Here is a 26,461-nt window from a genome sequence, read left to right as displayed (position 1 = left end):
GGAAAATTTGCCAAACCCATTCTTAAGTCTCTTGTTTTTGAGGCCTGCTTACATCTTCTTTTGGGATATATTTCTTCACGAATAAATTGTGGAGATGCTTTTACCCTTGTATACCAAACAAGGCAAAAGAAAGTTATAACTGAGCATTATATTTTTTGACTCAAGGAAGGAAATAAAAGTCATGAGACACCTATCTCCTTGGTTTCCCTCTTTTGAAACACTCCCTTGGTTTTCCCCCAAGGAACAAAGCCTAAACTGTTTTGTTTACCTTCCACTCACTAAGCATGTGATGCCAATTCTGCATTCCAGGGTTATTTGTCCATCAAAAAATCCTAGTTGTGGATGAAGGCTGGAAAAGGTGAGAGTAACATCTGGATTTTGCTCGGCATCGCACTTGACAGAGAATGAGAGAGAGTAAAACTCTTTTCCAATTTCTGATAGTGTACTGTAATAGCTGCCTCACTGTGAAGAAAGGGACACTCTTGCCTTGAATGGAAAGGTATCATTGATTTTCCTCAATCTTAAAACAGTTTCATAAGTTCTAGTATCATTCTAGAAGATTCTGGAAACCAAGAAGATCAATATGGCAGGTGGTGGTACAAAACAGTGGGAGAAAATATAGAGAGTAGGTGATACTTGGGGTACATTACGTTTAATAAACATTTGACACACAGTATGTGATAAATGTTTATCAAGTGGATGAAGATGTGCCGGCTTCATCATGGTTCCTAACGATCACACACCCGGTGTGGTCCCAGCATGTATGAGAAGCCCACTTCCCCAGAATCTACCCATACTCTTTTAGGAAGGGGCTGGTAAAGCAAAGTGAAATATTTCAAGTTCCAGTAAAGTCTACTAGGTTAAAGGCAGGGCTCCAGCCCTGAAGTGTTAGACAGAGAAGTTGACCCGAAACCTCTTCCTATTAACTCATCCACTGAGGAGTGAAGATAGCAAAGGCTGACCCCCTGTGGCAACGAGGGGAACTATAGCCCGTCATATGATAACATTTTGAGTCACCAAATATATTTCCAAACCCTGGCTAGCTCTGGCTCTGGTAGTTGTAGGGATCCATCAGAATAAGAAAACATAGTTCAGGTCAAAGTATTGTTAACACGAGCCCCTAGGTATGGTTTACACTATGTGCTACTCTCAGAAGTCAAAGGAGATAATTCAAAGAATGTGTCGAAATGCAGTTTTTCAGTTTTCAAATGAATGGCAAAGCTCTGCAGAAAAGTAAATTTAGTTTTCACATACATTGGTCAGAATTGGTTCTTTATTCGTCTTAGAAAAAAAATAAAAGGTGCAGTCTGGTTGGTTGGTTGGTTAGGTTTGCCTTCTCAAATTTTTCCTATGGTTTTGATCATTATATAGAGAAATAATGATAGAGAACTAAATCATAGCAATCAGAACCTTCCCAGTACAAGGCTAGTCTCCAAATTGTCCTCAAACAGCTTTGGAAACGGCACTCACCGTTTCAGATGCTTGTTCATGTAATAAGTACTATGGAAATATTTTTGTCAGCTCTCTGGAGACGAAAAGGGTTAAATTTTCTAAAAATGCTCAGCTTAAATCAGAGGAGTATTTAGGTGCAATCAAAATCCAACTTAATTTTCAATGTATACAAAGATTGAAATTTAGAATGTCATGTCTGAATTCTTTCTTATACCCTGAGCGTTTGTTCCCAAAGTACATTGTTTGAAGAGGTACAAAATTTCCGTTATAAAATATGTAAGTGATGGAGATACAATGCACAGCATCGGGAATATAGTCAATAATATTGTAATAACTTTGTATGGGGACAGATGGCAACTCGAGTAAAAAAAAAAAAAAGTGCATTGCCTACCTTGCCTTTAGGAGATGAAGTCCTTGGGTGACAGTTTGTCAGCTTTCAACACTTCTCTTATGAAGTAGATCAAGAACAAGGGAGTGTCATCCACATTGTAAATTTGGCAACACATGTACACCAATTCTCTAATCTTATTACTACACAGTACAAAATGATCCAAGTAGAAATAAGCACTAACTTTATTTACTCATCTGCATTATAATCGAATGAGGCAAGAAACCCTGCATCGCAACAGATAATTCCATTTCTTCCATCATAATAACACTTTTCATGCAGATAACACAAGTTTTCGTTTCACAGTGTGACTGCTGCAAGTTAAATTGATTCAATTTAATTAATAAGCATATGCTCAGTGCCTACCTGTGCACAGCACTATCCTAGGCATACAAAAGAGTTAAAAGATATGATCCCTGCTCATAGGGAGCTTACAATCTGGATAGGAAAGACGATGCATGCATACAGGAGACAGTAAAGTACTGTTAAAAAAGCACAGGAAAACCTATATAAATAATAGACTCTGAAATAAAGCCAGTAGGGTCCAAGGAAACCTCTCAAGTTTGGGAATGGAGGCTAATCGGGAAAGGTGGACCAGAGGAAGGAAATCTTGAATTTGTGTCATGGCAGTGATGGGCACACGGATTGTCAGAGGAACAGGGCATCCTTTTATGGCCAGAAGAAGAGTGAAAAGAAGGAAGAACTCCCGGACAGGGTAATAAAAACCAGCAAGTCAATTGCAGAGAATGGCAGGCAAATTGACTCAGCTCTGGAAAAGGACATTGTGGGTTCGCATATGTAACTGAAGTCACACAACAAGGCTGGCTGAGGGCATCGATTGCTGCTATTCAAAGTTTAAACAGATGATAACGCTTAAACACATCTATAAACTAAAGCCCCCTGTGAAAGTGTGTGTTTTCCTAACCTTAACAAGAAAGCAAAGACAAATTATGGAATATTAGAATCTAAACTCAGGAAATGTGATCCTTGGAGGTCATGATTAAGCTGTGATGGAGTTGTAATCATGTAGAATGCCTTTTTTTTTTTTTTTTAACTCATAAAGAGGTGGGTTGTCCAAGGTGAGAGACTTTCAATCCAATGCTAATCAGGCCCCTACTTCCCTTAGGATTTTTCTTTTAAAAAGCCCATTCCTTTTCCTACTGAATCCAGCAGCTAATAAAAAATATTGGGTGTATAGTCATGGGGACCCTAGATGGGGAGATGGAAAAAAAAATGGAAAAACAAGACGTTGGTCTCAAAATGCGAGTTAATGAATAATTACAGAGACTACTTGATAAAGATATTTCTTAACTTTGAGGGTAAAAAGAGGTGAAGTATTTCTGTTCCCAGGCAAAGAAAACTAAGGCAGAAGAAGGGTATAAGATGAAAGTCCATATACCCAAAGTTTTTTTTAATTAATGCAACAGGTAAACCAGTAACCTGTATTGTTGAATCACATCCACTTTTAAATTCCATTAGTTAGAAGAAAAGCCAGGGAAATAAGTCAGGGGAAAAGTTGGTGGTGGGGGAACAAATCCCTGAGTTTGGAACAAGGTGGAGATCCTTCTTGCTGAACTAAGACTGGTGACGCCTGGATTGACCAGCATGACCTTGACAATACATCAGGGTTAGAAGAGGGGAACGGCAACTTCACAATGTTTGTGTTCTTGCCCTTTTCAGAAGTGGCTGGTTTTGAAGAGCAAGGTGAAGAGTCCTTCTGGGCCCCCAGCATACCTGGGAACGCTACTGGCCACCAGCAGCTGCAGCTGTTCAAAAGAGAGAGAGAGAAAAGATGAAGGAGCAACAAATCAAAATTTAACTTTCAGGGGCACCTGGGTTGCTTAGTCAGTTGGGCATTAGTTCAACTTTGGCTCAGCTCATGATCTCGGGTTTCGTGAGTTCAAGCCCCACATAGGGCTCTCTGCGGTCAGTACGGAGTCCGCTTCAGATCCTCTGTCCCTCTCTCTCTCTGCCCCTTTCCTGCGCATGCTCTCTTTCTCAAAAATAAATAAACATTTTCTAAAAAATTAGCTTTCAGTGTGCTTAATGTTCCAAATGAGGTGGTCTGAAATCTGTATCTTCCAAATGTGCTCCAGGTTGCCATAATATTTAGCATTTTTACCTACAAAATATTTTTATATTTCTTACTCTACAAGGGGGTGAAAGTTCTGCTCTTTTTATATTTAGTACTGTTTTTATAATTAATATAAAAATTTATTCTTTTTGAATTTTTCAAATAAAAGAGTTCCTTATTGGCCAGTAGAAATTTGGTAGGCCTTTACTGAATGACTGTTATATAATAAAGTTCTGTATTAAGTTCTGAGGAAACAACTATGAATAAGATGGTCTCTGTTTTTGCAAAGGTTTTATATGTTTTTAAGTAAAAATTATGGGAAAATATCAAATAAATAGCATGCTATACTATTATATCTTTAAAACAATGAAGATAAAAACAAGCCTTACCTAGAATTCAGATCTTAAAAGTCAACTTTTGGCTCACCATTCTTTTTTTGTAAGATACTTTAAAAAAAAAATGTTTCTTTATTTATTTTTGAGAGCGAGAGATAGAGCATGTGAGAGTCAGGGGTGGGGAGCAGAGAAGGTGGGGGACAGAGGATCCAAAGCAGACCCTGTGCTCACAGCAGCAAGCCCAACATGGGGCTCAAACTCACAAACCATGAGATCATGACCTGAGCCGAAGCTGGACGCTTAACCAACTGAGCCACCCAGGTGCCCCTTCATTCACCATTCTAAACACGAATTTGATGATGTTACGTTATAGTCACAATCTATAGCAAACACAAGAACAGCACAGATATGTGTGACATACGTGCTTCAAACTAAAAGATGCCCACGAAGGTCTCACGTCAGCTTTAAGGACACACGTAAACTGATAGTGAGAGAATGGAAAGAGATATTCTGTGCAAGTGGAAACCAGAAGGAGGCACAGCTATACTTATTTCAGACAAAATACATTTTAAGCCAACGAAGTAGTAACAAGAGACAAAGAAGGTCATTATATAATGATTAAAGAAGACATAAATAAATGGAGAGAAATTTCATGTTAATGGATTAGAATTGATTTTGTGAAAATGTCCCTACCACCCAAAGCAATCTACAGGCTCAGTGCAATCCTTCTCAAAGTTCCAAAGACATTTTCAAAGAAATAGAAAAAAAAAACAAACAAACAACAATTCTTATATTCGATGGAACCACAAAAAGATCCCTAGTGGCCAAAGCAATCTTGAGAAAGAACAAGGCTGGGACATCATGCTTCCTGATTTCAAACTATATTACAAAGTTGTAGTAATTAAACAGTATGGCATTGGCACTAAAATAGACAACAAGATCACTAGAACAGAACAGAGTAACAAGAAATAAATACATGCATATGTGGTCAGTTAGTTTTTGACCAAGTACCAAGGATATACAATGAAGAATGAATATTCTTTTCAATAAATGGTGCTGGGAAAACTGGATATCCACATGCAAAAGAATGAGACTGAACCCCTATCTTACAACATACACAAAAGTTAATGCATGATGATTAAAGACTTGAATGTAAGACCCTAAACCATAAAACTCCTAGAAGGAAACCTAGGAAAAAGCCTCCTTGCCCTTGGTCTTGGCAATGATTTTTGTACTTGACACCAAAAACAAAGGCAGAAAATGCAAAAATAAACATTAAACTAAAAAGCTTCTGCACAGCAAAGGAAATCATCAATAAAACGAACAGGCAGCCTATGGAATGGGAGAACGTATCCGCAAACCACATATTTGAGAAGGGGTTAAAATCCAAAATAGACAAGGAAGTCTTACCATTGAACAACATCAAAACCAAATAACCTAATTTAAAATGGACAAAGGATCTGAATAGACATTCATTCAAAGAAGACTTATCAATGACCAATATCTGTATAGTACATGAAAAGATGCTCGACATCACTCCCAGGAAAATGCAAACTATCATATGATCCAGCAATCCCACTTCTGGATATATCCAAAAGAAATGAAATCATTAATTTGTATTCCCATGTTCATTGCAGCATGGAAGGATGGAAACCACATGAGTCTATCTATGGAGGAATGGATAAAGAAAACGTGATATAGATACACATAGATAGATTGATAGAGATATAGAATTATATAATATTTTTCAACCTATAAAAGAAGGAAATCTTGCCGTTTACAACAATGTGGATAAACCTGAAAGGCATTATGCTAAGTGAAATAAACTAGACAGAGGAAGGCAAACAGTACATGGTGTCACATGTGGAATAAAAAAAAAAAAAAGGCAAACTCATGAAAACAGAGAGCAGGATGGTAACCCAGGAGCTTCGGGGTGGGGGAAATAGAGTTTGGTAATAGAGTACAAATTTTCAGTTGTAAGATGAAGAAGTCTGAGGATGTAATGCATCACATGGTGAACTATAGTTAATGATACCGCATTGTATACATCGCAATTTGCTGAGACAGTAGACTTAAGTGCTCACACACATACACATACACACACACAAAGGTAAATATGTGAGGTCATGGATGTGTTGATGAACTCAGTGGTGGGAGCTCTTTCATAATGTATGTGCATGTGAAATCGTCCCATCGTACACTTTCAAGTTTTTACAATTTGTCACAGCTGAAAAAAAAATGCTAATGCAATTAAAAAAAACAAGTAGCTTTACGGTGGAAAAACCATCTAAGACAAATGTAATTTAAGGACATAGCACTGGAAATTGCTACATCCTCTCCTGTTGCCATAAAGGTCAGCTGACACAGAGGGAGAGCAGTGTTGAAAGAACCATAAAGAAATGGGGCTCAGCCCTGCTCACTTCTAAACTTGGGATAAAACGTGGTCTCAGGCCATCCACACCGCTCTCCTATTCATTTGTGTGGACTAATGAAGTTTTTTTCTACTTAAACCAATTTGGACTGACTTATAGTATTTACAAGGGGGGAAAGCCCTAGTAATATAAAGAGTTTTAAAGTTAAGAACGAGGGAAAAGTTTGAAAAAATGTTCCCTGAGGTTCTTAGACATTACTTTCCCATGTGGAATGCAGAACGTATCGGGAATTTTGGCAAATAAGGGTATGCCTTATTTTAATGGTTTAAAACTTAAGAAGGTTATAAAAAAGAGAGATGAATGAATTAGAAAAGGCTCCAGGAAATCAACACTGGTGAGCTCAGAAGAGCCTAGTGATACCTTCCTGGTGTATCCATCTATGTATAAAAACTGCCCCAGGGGGCAGAACTTCTGCATTTGTGTCTGCTATTTGTACATGACTATGTGGATGTTGTCTTTTTCTTCTGTCAATTTGCAAAGTCACCTGTCTATTACTATTGCTAAGTTTCCATTTTTCAAGTTTTCTTTCCCTTGCCTTTCCTCCACTGGAAAAGCTGAGAGGGTCTCAAAAGGTGAACAGTAAAAATTGTGGAATGACTCACTCAGGGCAGTAATGGTATACTACATCAAATGCCCATTTGGAAAGAAAAAAAAGGAGGAACACTTTATCCATAGCGGGGAGATTTTGCAATCACAAACATTTCTCCAACCTGCTCGGGCAGCTGCCATTTTCTTGTTGCGCATTTTGTTCTCCAAAGCTTGCTACACAATACAAAAAGGAGAGAAGGACGTGAGATTTCCCGGTGTTTCCTACTACTTGACATTAATAAAGATGATATTTTTATAAAATAAATTGTATCCGACCTGTTTCATCTTCTTCTTTAGATCCAGATTTGCTGCCTTCTGGCCCTTGGCAGTAGCATTGAGATAATAGATGGTCAAACTACATTTTAAAAAATAATAAAATATATGGTAGTTTTCAGTTCGAGATTCTTCTGAAATTTACATTCACTACATCATAGAATGTAGATAAAAGACTGAAGTACACAGAAGTAAAAAAAAAAAAAATGCACTCGGAACATGTTAGTAGAGCTGGACCTGGGAAGGTGGGACTCAAGGATTCTCTTCCACAGCATCAATCTGTCTACCATACCTCGCTGCCTAATTGTATCTTCTTGGAAATGTATTAACGTCAGTTTAAACTATAATTAAAAGTAACATTTCAAATTGATGCCAAGGGCATCCAAGGGAATGGAAAATCTACGGAAGCTTAGGGAATGTGTGGAATAAAAAAGAAATTGACTTTCTGCCTTAAATTCCCTCCTTTGGCTTTCACAACAAAGAATATAATCCTCATAAGTCATAGTCAATTCACATAGATATTTTTTTCCGTAGGATGTATTGTTTGCATTTCTCCCTTCTTTGAAACGAAAATGTTTTATAAAGGAATATCCTTGGCTTTTAACTGACATTTACATTTCTAGAAAGAGCAAATTCCAGCCAAACATTTGTGTAAAAATAAATATGTTCATCTTCACTTAAAGCAAAATAAACAAACAAAATGCATTAAAAAAAAAAAGGTAACTGACATTGCTCTTTTTTGCAAATGACTGGATACTAAACACATTTCCTCTACTCCCCAATCATGCCAGATTATACCCTTTATGAGCCATCTGGTGCTAGCAACACAATTATTGATATTGTTTAGCTGGGTTTGTTTATCTTTTATATGAGTGATGGGAATTTGAATGAAATTACATACATGAAAGCATTTGGCATATACTGTTTGATATGAAGTAGGTGCTCAATAAATGTGTGTGTGTGTGTGTGTGTGTGTGTGTTATGAAGATTTTTTTAGAAAAGCGCCTGGATTTGGAGGGTGAACGCAAAAGACCTCACAAGTCATTTGCAGTTCTGGAATTCTCTCTGTATTTGCCACCTTTTCTGTCTTGTGATGCAACTTAAATAAATACTCTTCATAAATCATTTTCTGGTCTCCGAAAGGAATGAACCTGGCTGCAGAGAACCTGAATTCTACTCAGTTATCCCAAAATCACCCAAGCTGATTTACTATGAGCCACTGGGGAAATTCAAAATGTCTGTAACTTGTAACATTCTCTAATTAAAGGTAATAAAGAGCCAGGCGAATTGTGTGAGCCCCATAAACTAGAAGATGACATCTCAGGATTTGAAAAATCAAATCAGCAATAAACTGAAATTGGGTTTTAAATCAGAACCTCAGAACTACAATCAACCTTGCAGGACATCTATTTGACCTTGTATCCTGCCAACTTTCTTCTGCACAGTCTGTATGAGGGGTTGGCAAACCATCATCTCCAGGGTAGAATGGACTCCCAGCCTGTTTTGCATGGCCCATGAACTAAGACGGCTTTTACATTTTCAAATGGTTAGGTAAGTGCTTACAGAATATCCTCAATTTTTCCTTTTGACCCATACAACCTAACATGTCTACTATTTTGCCCTTTTAGAAAACATGTGCTGACCCTGAGTGTAGACCATCCCTGACAAGTGGCTTCTAGCCTTTCTGTCTATTCCCACTCATTCCAAACTCACTGTTTGGTGCTTCAAATGATTAGGGAAAATAATAGATGGGAAATAAGACATGAGCTTGCATTGACTTATCAGCCACTTGATTTGGGGCATATCTTCCATGTGATAGCAATAATATGATTAATGAGGCCAACCTTTTAAGATTATCGTGGAAATGCAATGATTAATATACGGGTAGTGCCTGGGACATAGGCCATACTAGTTCCTCTTCCACACTCTTGGGACAACTTAGTCAACCTTCAACCACTGGCATCAGAACAGTGTTGCTCCACAGTTTAGAAATAAATCTGTCTCTTACTAAGGTAAGACTATACTCATAAAATCTGACATGAACTTTGATCAGTTTTTTTTTTTTAATACAAGATCTCATTTATACCACTAAGGGGCTTTGACTTTTAAAAACCACTTAATAACTTAACATCGCCCCACAAGCCACTGTATTACGAAAACTTGGAAAATAAAAATCACTTCAAGGGCCATCTGGTGAAACAGGTGGCTTCCAGCAGGTCATTTTCTTTCTTTTTTTTCTTTTTTTTTTTAATGTTTATTTATTTTTGAGAGAAAGAGACAGAGAGAGAGAGAGAGACAGAGTGCGAGCAGAGGAGGGGCAGAGAAAGAGGGAGACACAGAATCCGAAGCAGGTTCCAAGCTCTTGAGCAGTTAGCACAGAGCTTGATATGGGGCTTGAACCCACGAATGCGAGATCATGACCTGAGCCGAAGTCGGATGCTTAACCGACCGAGCCACCCAGGTGCCCCAACCAGATCATTTTCTAACATATCTGCACCAGACATTCACCATCAGATTCTGAATACCACCAAATGATCAAGGTTCTCTAATATACAAAAGTAATCTGTTTTACTGTTTAATTATTCCCATGGGCTCTCCTTCAAAAAAGGTGTCATAGTATAAAGCGGGAGGTAAAGGTTGGATTTACTGTCAGAGTCTTACTATTACCATTTTGCTATAGTCTTACCAGGGGAAAATCATCTTGTCCCTCTAAATTGGTGCCTTAATAAAATTGAAGATGAAGCCTGTCTTCTCTGACATGACTCATGACCATGATCATCACAAAGTAGATGGTAACAACTTGGCCCAGAACCCAGCTCATTTATTTCAAATCATTGGGATTTCTCTCCCTGAGCTTTCCTAGTTTTACCTTTTAAGAAACAAATCCTGTGCATCAGCTTTATTTCTAAAGTGTTTCTGAGGGTGGTTTCATACTTGCCCTTCTTGACTGCGAGCAGTGACAGTACCAGACTTTCTATTTAGGAGGGCCTCAGGCGTTGAAAGGAAGGATCAGGGTGCTTTTCCTAGCTCTTCAATAGCAAATATATTTTTTTCCTTAGAATGTAAGTTTATCTCTGTGCTGGTCAAGAGTCAGAAGCCAATGAAAGTTACAAGGGAACAAAACCCCCCTCCCAAATTCTCCTTTGGATATCACCTCTGACTTTTGAAGGGACAGACTAAGCGACCTTTCCAAGACCCTTCTGGGCCTCTGATTTTATTATCATGGACCCACACTTACTGATAGCCTTTGAGGAACAAGGACATGATGGTTTTTAAGACCCCTTAAACCTTTAGCCCTAAAATGCAGCCTATAGGGTCCCCAAAGGGAATATTAACTTAGAGACTCATCATTTCTGTGTGTTCACAGCCATCTGCTTTATGGGACAAGAGCTGGGGGCCAGGAGATCGGGGGAGCTCAATGTGCTGATTAGATTTAGCATTTAGCATTTATGTTTCCCTTGCTTTAGCTGTTTACTGATAATTATTTTGGTTACTTGGGAACAAATCTTATAATCCTAGGCAGGCAAAGACAGATGCAGATGGCTGGGAATTACATTCAATAGGATCAGAATATGGCTCATGAATTTCAGACTCTCACCACCATGTAATCAGCACTGAATTTGCTGAGGTTACAGCACAACCCTTAGAGAGCATGAGAAAGCTAAGAAAGCTGGAAATTAAAAGGAGCCAGGAAAGACATTACAGAGTCTCTTCCTATGAGAGGGGAAGCACATACGCCATAACCAAAACGACAGCAATAACCAGTCCGGGGTTAGAGAGCTGTCTCAAGATCTTTGCCATCCAGCTTGGGAAATCATGCTCCAGTGTTTCTCCAATGACTTCGAACATCCTATTTTTGCCACTGAAAAACAAAAAGGGGGGGAGGGGGGGGAGGAGAGAAGTTCATTTATAACATATGTAAAAGCCATGGTTACAGCAAGAAAACTAGACGTCTTTCTCAAACACCACCTAAGTACTCTTTCAGATTGGGAACCTAATGTTTAGCTACAACTCCTGGCACTTCGACCTGTTATTATCAACATATGGGTAAGACATGAGAACTGGTATCCCAACGTAAACACGCAGTCGAGCAGTTAGGAAATTAACCACAGCATTAGGAGAAGTCTGGTTTTGTTTTGTTTTTTTCTTAAGCTGTATCCCTAAGATTTTGATTGAAATATATTTTATAAATAACTTGCAAGTCTACCCCTTAGCCAGCTGTCCTTGTTGGAGAACATTCCCTTTGGGCTGCATAAAGAGTGCACTTAATTGTTGAATTAGCCTTGGAAATAAACATACAGAATAGCTTAACAGAATCAAGTCCACAAATAATCCAGTATCTCTCCCCATGCAAGAGTTGCTATCTCATTTTCCACAGAGCTCTTTCATCAGAGTTATTAACAGGTAATCACACTGAAGGGTGAGTCCTTTCTCTCACTGTCTTTCTTGTGGACAGGCTCTAATGACAGCCAGCTCGGTCCTACGGCTAAGAACAGACCATGAGAAGAGAAGGAAAGAAGCCTAAAGGGCCAAAGTCCTTAATGGATTTGTTCTCAACCCACTGAGGTAAGAATCAGCCCCTATAAACTAGAGAAATGAGGGCAGGATGTCTGTCTTATCTTAATATGTAATAGTCAGAATTATTAAGTAATACCCATCATGTCAAGTTATTTTTTCTGTATATGCATATTGATTCTACCATGAAAAGCTGTAGTTTTCAGAGCAGAGATTAGGTTATTTACCACCAAGTTCTTCATATCATCAGAATAAAGGCTGGTATAACACTTAATATTTTTGTTTCACTATCGTTTATTGATCTTCATACACTCTCAACTACTAAACAAACATGACTCACAAGTTCCAGATGAGATTTTTTTTTTTTTTTTTTTTTTTTTTTTGCCTCTGGCCTCACTATAATAAAGTCTTTCAAAACCCTGAGAGTAATTCCAGATATGTGGTCAAGGGGTTGCTGGACTGCCGAGGTGTTAAGTTTTGCTCCACAAATTACAGATCTGCACCCGGCAAGACCTGTGATATATTAAGGGGGAATGGAGTTTAGAGATAATTCAAGATTATATTGATTTATTTCTCTAGGGTTTCTTTGTCGCCATCCATTCTACCTGGCCATGCTTTCTTCCCAACCATACGGGATACAGCGAGAGTAAGAAGGTAAGCAAAGATGAGAGAAGGCAAGACATTCCGCTCCCCAGCTTCTTGGTCTGAAGCTGATGGACGTGGTTAGAATAGGGGAACTGGAATTTTACCAAATGTTCCCCTCCCATAAAGGTCTTCTCTGCATTCAGTGTGTCCCAAAGTCGAAGTCATTGGCATCTCTGGGGATTCTCCTCTTTCCAGGTCTGGTGTTCTTACTAGGAGTCCAGATCTCTTATGTACAAGCTAAAGAAGCTTCTACTAATCCCTGGTAATCCTTTTATCTGACAGTTAGCCAAAGCATGCCATGTTTTTTCTGGTCTGCTGTGACTCTACAGTCAAATGAAATGATACTGAACTTAAGCTTCTATGGGTGTGGCCCCACCCACCCTGGCTTAGAATAGTCTATAAGCAGACCTGTCTTCCCAGTGGACTGAAAGCTTCCCAGGACTAGAATCAGTGTCCAATTTACTCCTACATCTCCTCTAATGCTTAGTGTCCAAAAAATAGCCATTATTCCTTCATTACTTCAAGTTACTGGCCAACACTCTAACTATGCTTAGACTCACAGACATAAAAATACCTTTTTTTAAAAAAATATTTTTTAAAAGTTCATTTATTTTGAGAGAGATAGAAAGTGAGTGGGGGAGGGAACAGAGAGTGAGAGAGAAAGAGAGAGAGAAAACCCCAAGCAAGCTCTGCACTGTTAGTGCGGAGCCCAATGTGGGGCTTGAACTCACGAACCATGAGATCATGACATGAGCTGAATTTGGACACTTAACTGACTGAGCCACCCAGGTGGCCCCAGACATGAAAATATTCTATCCCCAACCTCTGAAAGTCAGCCACACTATTAAAAAAATAAACACATAAGGTATAATGGCAAATAAATAACACAACGACAGCGTCGCAATGTAAAACAAAAATAAAAATAAATATAAAAGTGTCACAATATAATATAAATCTGCACTTATTGTTTGATCTCAGTTATTTTAAAAAACTGCATAAAAAGAAAACCAGAATACAAAATTCCAAAATGTTGAAATGTGGAGGGTTGTTATTTCAGGTCTTTGGAGCCTTTGAAAAGTGTTTATTTTCAAGGAGAAACATTTCTATAATTTCCAGGTTTTCTGGGAGAAACACATAATAAGGCCTTTGCAGTGAGATGAAAATACATTAAAATATAATTACCATAATGCTAGCAGGGAGGTATGTGAGAACCCAGAGAATTATAAATTGTTCAGAATTATTAGCGAGAGGTTGGGGGAGAAGCATCGCGTCAGCAAATGTGGTGGGAGAAATTAGAATTTTCTTCATCTGGGTACAAAATAAATGGTTTTAAAATTGTTGAACTGTTTAAGGTGAATCCACTTAATAGCCTATTGGAATAATTTTCTGACAAATTCACCCTCCCAAACAGGTCAAGCAAGAATACCTCATCAAATTCCTTACAGAATTCCTTTTTTTTTTTTTTTTTAAGTTTTATTAGAGAGAGAGAGAGAGAGAGGGCAAGAGCAGGGAGAGGTGGAGAGAGAGAGAATCTTAAACCAGATGCAGGTGACCAATCAGGAGTTGGACGCTCAACGGACTGAGCCATCCACGCGCCCCACAGAATGGGTCTTCTAAGGTATTGTAGCCACTTTACCTGCGAACATACCTGTCCCTGGGAGTGATTAACCATCACTGTGCTATTGGGTGGGTGTGGCCATCCATTAACCTACCGCAAATGCAAGTTCGCTGCCCACCCAGGTGCCAAGTAGAGTCAGACACTCTTCCGGAGGCAGGCTGACAAAACCATCCCAAACTCAGGATCCTTGAGAATGCCAAGCCATGAAGATCCTAATTCATGCTTTCTCACTTCATTTTTAGGGCAGAGCAACCCTTTCAAACTTCTAAATCCAAACAAATAAATGAAGTATACATTCTTTTGCTCCAAAATGAGTAAACTGACAGGAGAAATAGACTAGTTAAATAAGATAGAGACACCCCTTTCCTGACATGCTATTGAAAATATTTAAATTTTCTTGATCTCAAAATAGTGATATATGTGCGGTAATTTTGCCTGAGTCTGCCAATCAGGGAACACTTGGTTAAAATCAGCTACTATGCCTTAGATACAGGCTCTTTTTTTTTTTTTTTTAATTAAAATCATAGCAACTCTATGTGATATAAAGAGAGGCAGAGGAATTAGGCCCAAAAAGCTACAATTGTGTGGCCATTGTGCCTGTCTAGCTCAATGATATTTTTCACAGGAACGCCCCCTGTGTAACCACCATCCAGCTCCATGTGGACATTGTGGGGTTTCCCTCCCGTTGATACATTTTTCTGAGAAGCATCGACTTCCAGTTAGAAAGTCAAAAGCACATCTAAAACCCATCCCAGATATTTAGTTGTGTGGGTAATTTGCAATTAAGTAAAGTCTTTGAATGGCTTATCTGTTGAACTTTGTACCCAGAGATTCATTAGGGATTTATGAAGACCAAGCTCTTCTTCAAGACTGCAATTTCATATTTAGTCTCCAGATGTCACTGTCTGCATTATTTATTTCAGCCCAGAGTTTGGGGGGGGGGGGGGCGGTTGGGGGTTAGGATTTGTCAGCATCAGCTTCCTGAGTATGACAGAACTCCAGTGGTTTTTGCCCTATCAGCTGGCTTAACATTTTCTTTCTTTCGTTTTGTTATTTTTTCCCCCCCAGGAAAGCAATAATAATAACTCAGCCTATTATTAGAGTGAAATGCCTCTTTTATACTTAGGTCTGTGGGCAACGAAACTTTTGACTTTAATTTAATAACTTGCGTCTGACAGCACGACGGGGATATTACATGTGGCCATTATTGCCTCACGCTCGTCATTCACGTGGCTTTTCACATTCACATTTCTTTCACTTGAAAAGGAGAAATAACTCAAATGCATGCTGAGCAGTGACTCAACAGGCAGAGATTCTTGCGGTTGCAGAGAGGAACTTGTGGTAGATTCATTTTTAGGGCCCTATTTAGGGAATGACATCTCAATTCCCCTGATCCCGGCGACTGGCTTTCTTGGTAAGTGTCACCGTCAGAACTCTGTCATAGAGAACTGGCGGAAAGGACCTTTCAGCTTGGATCAGAGAGACCTCTTGACTCTTTATTACTGACTTGAGCGATCTGTCCTTGTTTGGGGAGAATATATAGGAGCGAATGTCACCCTCAATTGTTTTGCTACCAGGTAACATTTTGGATTGTGAATTGTGTGCCCCACTTTATAGTCACAGTTATCGAATGATGATCCCATTTCCTAGGTAGCTTGTGGAATAATCTATTTTTAATTAATTAATTATTATCTATTTGACGTGATGTAGCACGTCAAAATTGCTTCCGACTTTTGGACACGCTGGCCCGGCACCAAGAAAACTGACACATCCCAACTATCATAATCTAAACACGCTCTTTGCCATCCCCTTTGAGCTCAGATTTATCATCATATTTACCCGGGTAGAGCCTGGTGCACTCAAATCCTTTTCCCTTTTATGATTCTCAAATAAGAAACCAATGCAACTTGCCTAAGAATCTCCATGTTACCTAATGAGCCTGGACGCTCAAAGAATCTCACTTCTACAGGCCAAAATGCCATTGTTTGGAGAAAAAAACAAAACAAAACAAAGCTTATAGGAGTGACCATTCCTATCTCCACGCCTGGAAGAAAACGACACCCGGATGGAATTTCAAAGGCAAGAACCTGAAGGGGCCACAATCAAAAGATGGCGGGAGGGATACGATCATGTACAGGACAGGCATGGTGGACAGGAAGAGAATGAGCAATAGCATGCCCAGGTAGAAATTATTCGATCTGGAAGCTTTGAAGACCCTGGCCTCGGGAACGTTGCAACACATCACGGCCCAGCACTGGAAGTACATGGATGTGTGGAGTCGAAGGATATTGATGCCTGGGAGGCTGGGGGCGAAGAAGGAGCCCATCCTGGAAAGAAAAAACATGGCTCTGCTCACTTCAAGTCGTCTCTTCGTAACAAAGTCACGCGGCACCTTGCTTATCTCACGTCATGTTTATTTGCCAAAGGGAGAAAATGTAGCGCCGCTTTCAAGCACACAAACTCTTTTCATAAATAAACTCGCCTAGTCAATTTCCGTCTTTGATGCACATTTTACCATCTTTCCCTTTACCACAGGGATTGCATACATGATTCTCTCACGCAATTATGCTGTCCGTTAACTATATCTGTTAGCATTAATCAATTTAAACTACACCAGAGAATATGTTACATATATTTACTTCTCTCTTCTACTTCTAAAATAAACTTGATTTCCCCTAACACTCAAATCATCAATTAATAAATCTAAAAATCTAACCTCTTTCTACCGTTACCCTTAAAACCACTCATTCTATTCAAATAAACTACACATCTGGATTAATTACTTTTCTTGTGGGCTAATTAATTTTTGCTTAATGGAAGAGAAAAAATACAATGAATTTTTCTTTTGCTGATGCTTTTCTCTATTAGCTGTGTAGCTACTATGGTGTTTTAGAGCTGATGTATGTATGCCCAGTAATAGACTGTGTTTTGTTGATAATCTATAGGAAGCTTTATGTGTTTGAGATGAAAATGCAACACATCCATTTAATTTAATTTAATTTAATTTAATTTAATTTAATTTAATGTTTACTTCCTTACACTTCTGTTTGTCCTGGAAATCCACCACTTTGTATATCTGGCTTTTAAAAACTATTTTTAAATGCCACTTTTAAAAAGGAAGTACTTAGGTGAGGTCACTTTTACTTGATGGCTTAGTTGGTTATTTTCAACAAAATAAATTTCACTTTTCTTTGATGAGAAAATCCATTAGCATCATCAAACAGTATTAATAGCAATGTATTGGTCCAAAACCAAAAAGAGGTTACATGGGCACTTATTTTAGAAGTATAAGCAGAGTCACGTCTTTTCAACTGTCCCAGCTATGATAAAGCCCTCAGTAGCTCTAGTTAGGGCCAGCAGTTTAGATTTCCTACATATGTAGAGAGGCTGTTTTAACCAATCCAATGTGAATTTGGTATATTATGTTGGAGGGGGGCAAGGGGTGAGTTAGAGGAAGAAATTCATTTCTGCTATTTCTATAATTGAAATGATGCAAACCAGCGTTAAGCTATTTCATTTAAAAGTGGAATCTTCCCCAAATCTGGATTTTCTTGTTGATAGGATTTGATACCACAGATCTGAATGACATTTGAACATAACGAGTGGACCAGACACTCTGAAGAAAGATAAACTATTTTTTTTTTAATGGTACGGACTTCAGGCGATGATCTACCCATGCAGGTTCATCAATCGTAACCCATGTGCCACTGTGGTGTAGGATGTCAATAGTGGGTGTGCCTGTGGGGGCCTGGGGGCGTATGGGAACGCTCTGTACTTTGCACTCAGTTTTTCTATGAACCCAAAACTTCTCTAAAATATAAATTTTACGAATTAAAAAAAGTAAGAAGATAGACTTTGGAACAACACGGGGTATCTTTGTTACAGGATAGCCAGAGAAAACCCGGAGCCTCAAAACTGTGAGCGAGTGAGTGACAGCCTCAGGTAAGGGGCGACAATTACATAGCAGTGCACTGTATTCTCAAATGCCAATATTAGTCATGTTAGATGCTTGTGAATGATTATGTGTGTTCCCTTCTAAAGCAGGGCTTGGCCATACGATTTGTTTTGCCCAAGGAAATGGAAATCAAAATGAGGTGTCTCACTACTGGATAGAAATGTTGAAAGCCCTGTGTGGATTTTTTTCTCATCTCTCTGCTACCCTATCCAGTGTTGTTCCAGATGGACTCAATTTGGCCGGTCTAGGACTCTAGAGTGAGAGTAACTCACAAGAGCAGATCCCTCTACCAACCCACATTGAACATGCAGAGTACATAAGAAGAAAACTTTTCCCTTTGTAAACCACTAAGCTTTGGGGGGGAGGGGGTGGTGTTTAGCTGCTATACAACCTAGTTTACCCTCAGACACAATTCTGTATATAATTTAATTCCTAGACTTACCTAAAGCCACACACATTTGTACATATATGTATATGCATCATTCGTCTGTATACGTATATATGCACACACCTAGGTACGTGCACCTATAAACCTCAGATTTTCAAAATAAATATCAAATGGGCACTCTGAACAAACAGGTTCAAGAACCATAACCTAGAAAAACAGATCCTGGCACAGTGATAGCTGAACCCTAATGCTCAAACTGTCTTTGCCGGTGACTCACTAATCAGCTCGGCTCACTAAGTCCCTTACCCACACTTGATCCTGTCATCTGTCAGTTCAAGATCCTTGTAATACCTTAGCCTTATAAAGTGCTTTTCTTCCAAGAAGATCAAAGCGAATGAAAAGCTTCTTTCATTGAGCTTTCCTTATTACTCCAGTGACATGGTACATGTCAGGTAAATTATTCACATCTGATCAACCAAGAAAATGAGGTAGCAGACAGGGACAAAGGTACAAGAGGTACACAAAGAGACAGTGTTGGAGCAATGTCCACACCCGTCTTCTGTCTCACTGTTTTCTGCTGCCCCTACACCCTGTTCTGATAGAGATATGACGTGTGTTTGTCGTTTTAAAATACGATGACGAAACCCTGTGCTATCCATTTTAAAGTGAAGTGCGTGATACAAAAGTGTACTGATCATGTCAGCCAATTACATGCCAAAATGGATTTTACCTTTAAAGTTGGACTTTAAGAACATCCACTAATTAGAAACCCCTAAAGCTGTACCTGAATGTCGCCAGTCACAAACCAACGGACGTGAGTGCAAACGTCCCACAGTCTTTTGTTTCTGTGTGACCAAGCTCCAGTACCAGTTCCTTGCGCCTCATAAGATAGCAGCTTACCATGTGTGAGTCCCCTTGTGTGGGGGAGCTTACCACACTTGGAACACACACTCCTCACGCCTTGCCCACCAACCACATCCTCCCTCCTTTACCAACTTTCTGGGAGTTAGGAAAAAGACCATCTGTCCAAAGGGTTGACCTGAAAGTAAGCAATAGTTCTTTTGCTTCTGTAACTCCGGGGTGTAGTTATCTCTGTACGCTCAAAAAAACACCATCACATTCTAATGTCCTCTTCAGACCAACAAGAAGCAAGGCTTGACCACTATCTAAAGGAGGAATACACAGAAAGGGATAGCGGAGAGATTTTGGTAATGGGTCTGCCCATGAGAGAATGGGGGAAGGGTTTTGGATATTTAAGAATTTCAACATGAACCATGGTGGACTAAATAGTTGCAAAATTATAAGCGAAACGAATCAGGACAGCCATTTCAACGGCTTTTCTGATCATGAAAATGAATTTCTAGGCCAGTCTGTTGTCTTTGCTATGAAAGAACAAGAAACAGACGTGTAGCATGTGTCTGCACAAATGGCATCCACCAGGCCTGAGGGATTTGTGGCACTCTGTGTAGAAGCCAGGGAGTTTTAAAACTGATACAAGGTGATGGTTTCTCATTGTTCCAGTAGTGAAGTTAGCCATTTTCTGCTGTGACAGCAGAATCCCCTCCAGAAAATGAAAGATCCAGAACTGCTAGAAGCTTTTCCCTTTACTCTCCCTGTTGGTGGTCATATGTCAGACCAACTTGACTTTCCTCCTTGCTTAGAGAATGAAAGATGCGTTTCACTCTTTAATGACTCTATGGGCACATGAGCCATAACTTGCAAAATTTAGAAAGCGAGAGGGCAGGAATTAGATTTTTAAATGTACCTGATAATGGAAAAGATCATCTTTTTATAGCCTTTTCTTCATATGTATTGACCTAGTGAGGCACAGGAATTGGACAGACCCCAGGGCAGGATGACGGGGTCCTTGATTATGGTCTTTATATTACTAAAGCAAGATAATTTTAACATTTGCAGAGGTCCAGTCTTGCAAAGGTTTAACAGCTCAATGCAGCCATGGTTGAAGGACTTAAGTGCTATATAAAGCTTGTGCAAAATTTGAGCCAAGTTACTAGGACTAGTACATAGGACAACGGCGTGGTCAGTGGCACGGTGTTATATTAAACAAGTGTCAGTAAGATAAAGATGCTCAATTGTAGCTTGTGGGTTGGGTGTTCTTAGTTAAAAGTGACAGATTTCCAAGACACATGGTCCCTAGATGAATCGCATGCCATGAACCAATTTTTAAACTCAAAAACAGTTTCTACTATATCGGCTCATCTTAACCTGTCAAGGTTTACAGTGAGAATGCTTTCATTTAATAAAAGATATGACAATCCTTTGTACATCAAAAGACATAATTCTGATGTGTAAATGGCCTGTGAAACAAGTTACGAAACAGTGATCGTATTTTTAGCTTGAACTTCCTAAAATATAAGTTACATCTCCAGTAGTCCAGTTACCTAAAACTACTGGATTTGGTAAGATATTTTTTTCAAAAGCAACAACAAGTTGTATTCTAAACATACTCGATAATGACAGAATAAAATCAGTTTTTCAGAAGGGCCTTACATTAATTTATTTCATACTGAACATGTGGCTATGGGACCATTAATGTTTCACCAGTAGACCCTAGTGTCACAGGATATAAAAGTATAAAAAAGCTTTCAAAGAAGCTACAAAGTGGAAATACACTCCCAGTATTTGATAAAGGAACGCTCTGCAAAACAGGCAGATGTCTTTGAGGACGAAGAGTTAAGATATAAATATAAATATAAATAAATAGAAATATAATATAAATGTAATATAAATATAATATAAATATAAATGAGTATAAATACAAATATAAGTATAATATAAATGTAAATGTAAGTATAATACAAATATAAATATGAATATAAATACAAATATAAATATAAATGTAAATGTAAGTATAATACAAATATGAATATAAATACAAATATAAATATAAATATAATATTAATATAATATAAAATAAACATAATATGTAAACATAAATATAGTGTAAATATAATATAAATATAAATACAAATATAAACAAGATTTTCCTATCCACTTTGCAAAGGCAACAGTTGAGTTAGACCCAGACTGGGGACCTCTCTGACACCAGGCTACAATGCATTATGCAATAATGTTCTTTGCGGCTTTTCTGTAAGTTGTAAACAGTCCAATAGCAGACCTACCAGATCATGCCTTGGTTGAAGATCAGAGCGAGGACATTGCCGCTGATGTCAAATTCAGTGTATGAAGGCTACAGAAGACACAGACATTTGCTGGATTAACATATCAAATGGTGCAAACTGAAAAACCCGAGTGGTTCATGTTTCTGCATAGGTATGCTTCCATGCAGCAATAATCACGGAATAATCAATCTAATAAACAAGTAGTGCTAAATAAAATAATGCAGCACCCTTTTTAACAAAGTAAGGCTCATTTTCTAAAGCAGTCATTCAAAATGTTGTGAACGTGTGGACCACTGGGCTCTCATGCATGGCCCACTGTAAAAATTGGAGCAACCTTCTGGGAAACGTTTGACAATGTATATTAAAAGCTTAAGAAAGTCTCAGTCTCTTTGGCCCTATGAGTCTACCTCTGGGAATGTGAGTTAACAAATCGAGCTTAAATGCTGACAAAGTGTAACAAGCAGAGATGACACCATCTAAATATCCAATAATGACTCTCTGGGCACATGAGCCAGAACTTGGAAAATTTAGAGAGCGAGAGGGCAGGAATTAAATTTTTAAACATACCTCATAATGGAAAAGATAACCTTTTTATAGCCTTTTCTTCATATGTATTGGTTAAGTAAATACAGTATATCTATACTGTGATATACAGTGCACATAATCAAGGTCACCGTTTGAAGAATGCTTACTTACGCAAAAGAAAACTAGGATTTGATGTTAAGCAACGAATATATAAAATTATACATTCATTATTTTTATCAACTGAATATGAAATTATGCATAAGGAAAAGACTTGAAAATGCCCAACAAATTACCAGGTGTTATAGGTGGGGGATGTATCATGACTTTCGTTTTCTTCCTGAAGTTTGCATACTTTAAAACACTGTAAAACCTTGGTTTGCGAGCATAATTTGTTCTGGAAACGTGCTTGTAATCCAAAGGACTCATATATCAAAGCGAGTTTCAAGAACCATTGGCTCACTTGTGATCACGTGACATTCGGCATCACTTACTACTTGCATTGCAAGGCATCCTTGATTATCAAGTAAAGATTTATTAGAAATGCTTGCTCGTCTTGTGGGACACTTGCAGAATAAGTTACTCGCAATCCAATGTTTCACTGTATTTTTCAAAAAAATGTGGATTTCCTTTACAATAAAATGAATATAGAGAGAGACAATTAAAGTTTAAGAAGTTATTCAACTCAATATCCAGTGTTTGTCTCCTAGATGCCACCCTGCTTAGGGTGCAGCATCAGGCTGTTTTTTTTGTACAGAGGGCCCACCAATAGGAACTGAGGTGGGCATCTGTCCCAGGGTGGCCTGTCGAAAGGCTTTCTGGTAACACATCAGGCATCCTAGAAGGAAAGCGTCTATCAATGGGAGTAATGCTAATTAGCAACAGCAATGAAACTGGCTCCTACTTGAGCTGGGCTAGAGAACAATCAGTCAGGAAACTGACTAACCAGTGACAACAGAAAGAAAAGCGAAATTGTGAACTGAGAGCACCAAGAAGACCATGAAAGAGAGACCAAACGGGAAGCAGGTCCTTAATCCTGTCCCAGATCCCGGCATCTGCGGAGGTGGCTTCAGACCCCCTGTATCTTCATCAAAACTCCCTGCCGACACACATACACACGCAGCCCACACACACGCATGCTCACGCCCACAAACATGCACACACAAGCGTCACTCTTCTTTTCAAACTCAAGAACCCCCCCTAAAAATATTTGTAAGAAGATGAGAGAGTTGTCTGGTTTGGAACCCCAACAGAACGATCACAGCTTTTGAATGCCTTGCCTTGAGAGTTCTTGAATCCAGGCCCGAATTTCATCAGGAGCTCTGTGCTCTGGACCACCTTTTCCTTTGCCTGAAGCCTTGTGAGCTCACAGAACACATTTGACAAATGCTCAGCTGGGTGGCCTGTGCCATCTGTGGCCTTGGAACGGCTCTTCTCCATGTCAGTTTAAGAACCAAACCTTCATCTTTGACCTCTTTAGAATAGTGCCATGATTTAGCCCACCAAGCTATGTAAAATTTAAAAAATTCAACCCTTTAGAAGTGTATTTTCTTTACTCTCACAAATATATAAGCCTCTTAAAGCCCATTTGAGATATTTTTACAACTAGGTAACTATAAAAACATAAAGGACACATTGGGAGCCTTTGTTCGCATACTGTGTGTGCAGCAGGGTCAGCCGGAGGGATACAACCTTTGATGCACAAATTGACCTGATGCAAAAGATGGGTAGAGGGCGTCCCTACTGTACCAAGGGTTTGGGGTCCACACACTTGTCTGAGTATTAGACCTTGCCCTGCCATTTCCTAGCTGCGTGAGCTGGGCCCGTTGCGTATCTCGTCAGGCCTCAGTTTCCTCACAGATAAACTGGTGCGAAAAACTAGGTCAGTGGTTGTCACACTGTGGACGAGAAGCCCAATCTGGACCACTGTCTGTTTTTGTAAATAGATAGTTATTAGAAGACAGCGGCCTTCGTTCGTTTATGTATTGTCTGTGGCTGCTGGACACTAAAACAGGAGAGCTCAACAGTCCCCGCCGAGACCATATCTCCTGCTGAAAGCAGAAGTGTTTTCTACGCTCCACGCACAGTACTTCTGATACAGATGTGTGGGCTTTCTCCCCATGCTAAACAGTGCCCCGATTCTCTACAGACATAAGCTGGATGCTCTAGCATTTCACTCAGTTCTGACACTGACTGTCCCGAACTTGTGCAGACCCCACAGGTTAAGGGCGCAGTCCCACAAGACTGCCCCACTGCAGACACCAATCACAAGTTCACATATATGCCAAGTGACTGGCTCTAAGTCAGAGGATCCTACATCTCCCTCCTCAAGTTTGATAATTTGCTAGAACGGCTCACAGAACTACAGAAAACAGTTGATTTGCTCGGCTACTGTTTATTATTAAATATGGCAGGAATAGACAGATGGAGGAGGTGCATGTGCATAGGGCAAGGTATGAGGAAAAGGGCATGAATGTCCTTTCCAAGCACACCACCCTCCCAGCACCTCAACATGTTCAGCGACCTGCTAGCTCTCTGAACCCCACAGGTCAGGGAGTTTTATGGAGACTTCATCAGTAAGCATGATCAATCATTAACTCACTCTCCAGCCCCTCTCCCCTCCCTGGAGGATGGGGGAGATAGGGCTGAAAGTTTCAAGCTTCTAATCGTGGTTCGGCCTTTCTGTTGACCAGTCCCCATCCTGAAGCTATCTAGGAGCCACCAAGCATTGTCTCATTGGAACAAGCAATGTTCCCGTTACCCAGGTAATCCCAAAGAATTTGGGGGCTCTGTATCAGGAACCAGCGTCAAAGACCAAATATTGGAACAAAAGATGATCCTAGCACCTGTACCGCTTAGGAAATTACAAAGGTTTTAGGAGCTCTGCCCGGGAGATGGAGACCAAATATATATTTCTTATTTTATCACAATATCACACCTGCAGAAGTGAGAACACTTACCATCCAGCCCTTTACTTTACAGGGAAAGTCTGCCAACTTCTGAACTAGATCATTTCTAAGATCCTTTTCTAATCTAAAATCTGTAATGGGTTGAAAAATTAGATGCAGTTATTAAAGAATTGCTTCTCTGTAAACATCTTAGAAATGCACTTGAATACTATATGAGTTCAACTCAGAAAATCTCACTCCAAAAAAAAACCAAAAACCAAAGTAAGGAGGCAAACACACATGTGCGTGCACACACACACACACACACACACACACACTCACACGCTATGAAATTCAATGCTCATTCTTTTAGAGATGGATTTAATGAAAACCTGAGATGATACTGTATTTTAAAGTTTTAAAAGCAATACTTTAATAACACAAGCATAAATCAGTTTGCAATACGTTTGCTTAATCGCCTCTAAAACATAAATAGCTTGAAGGTAAATGATGCTTGGGAAAAAATAGGTTTTCCTGAAAACTGAGAAATGAACTGATTCAAATGGGATACATATAACAAAATCACTAAGGGCTGCTCATCCCTGATAAGACTTTTAGGGGCCAGCAAAAGCAGATCCCATTTGGATTTAGGCTGAGGTCTGTAACAGTCAAGGGATTGGAAATTATCTTGTTTTATTTCTGGACCTTTGTGGCGGGCGGGAGTCAGTCATCTGCCCACAACGAAGACAGATGGTTGTCACTGGACTGAAGAGCCATGAAAACTCATCCTCTGTCTGCAAGCTTAGTTATTTGGGACAGATCATTAACCTATGGATATTGTGGAATATCTCAGAGAGAATTCTGTCATTGCAATGTCCTGTCTGACATACAAATCTCACTTGCCCACAGCTGAAATCACTCTGGGTCAATGGTTCTCAAGACTGTTCTGGTCCCCAGACCAGAAGCAGCAGTATTACCCCGGATTTTGTTAGAAAAGTAAATTTTGGGAGCGCCTGCATGGTTCAGTCAGTTAAGCGTCCAACTACGGCTCAGGTCATGATCTCACGGTTTGTGGGTTCGAGTCTTGTGTTGGGCTTTATGCTGACAGCTTAGAGCCTGAAGCCTGTTTCAGACTCTCTCTCTCTGCCCCTCTCCCACTTGCGTGAGTGCTCTCTCAATAAATAAATAAATAAATAAATAAATAAACAAACAAACAAACAAACAAATAAATTTTAAAAAAGAAAA

At 39.3% G+C, this 26,461-nt stretch overlaps 1 protein-coding gene across 1 annotated transcript in view; it reads right to left on the bottom strand.

Moving 5' to 3' along the window:
- Positions 1-3,538: 3,538 nt before the first annotated feature.
- TMC1 (transmembrane channel like 1) overlaps positions 3,539-26,461 on the bottom strand; it is a 104,801-nt gene continuing 81,878 nt past the window's right edge. Inside the window, exons 15-20 of the mRNA XM_042912074.1 lie at positions 21,807-21,874; positions 16,408-16,647; positions 11,279-11,404; positions 7,546-7,624; positions 7,392-7,443; positions 3,539-3,606 (exon numbers count right to left, since the gene is read on the bottom strand). Coding sequence (XP_042768008.1) covers positions 3,584-3,606; positions 7,392-7,443; positions 7,546-7,624; positions 11,279-11,404; positions 16,408-16,647; positions 21,807-21,874 — 588 coding nt within the window. The 3' untranslated portion in view covers positions 3,539-3,583. The remainder of the gene's footprint in view (positions 3,607-7,391; positions 7,444-7,545; positions 7,625-11,278; positions 11,405-16,407; positions 16,648-21,806; positions 21,875-26,461) is intronic.

Source organism: Panthera leo, chromosome D4 (genome assembly GCF_018350215.1).
Source record: "Panthera leo isolate Ple1 chromosome D4, P.leo_Ple1_pat1.1, whole genome shotgun sequence".
In the NCBI taxonomy this organism is placed as follows: Eukaryota; Metazoa; Chordata; class Mammalia; order Carnivora; family Felidae; genus Panthera; species Panthera leo.
This window is presented reverse-complemented; position numbering and strand designations above follow the sequence as displayed.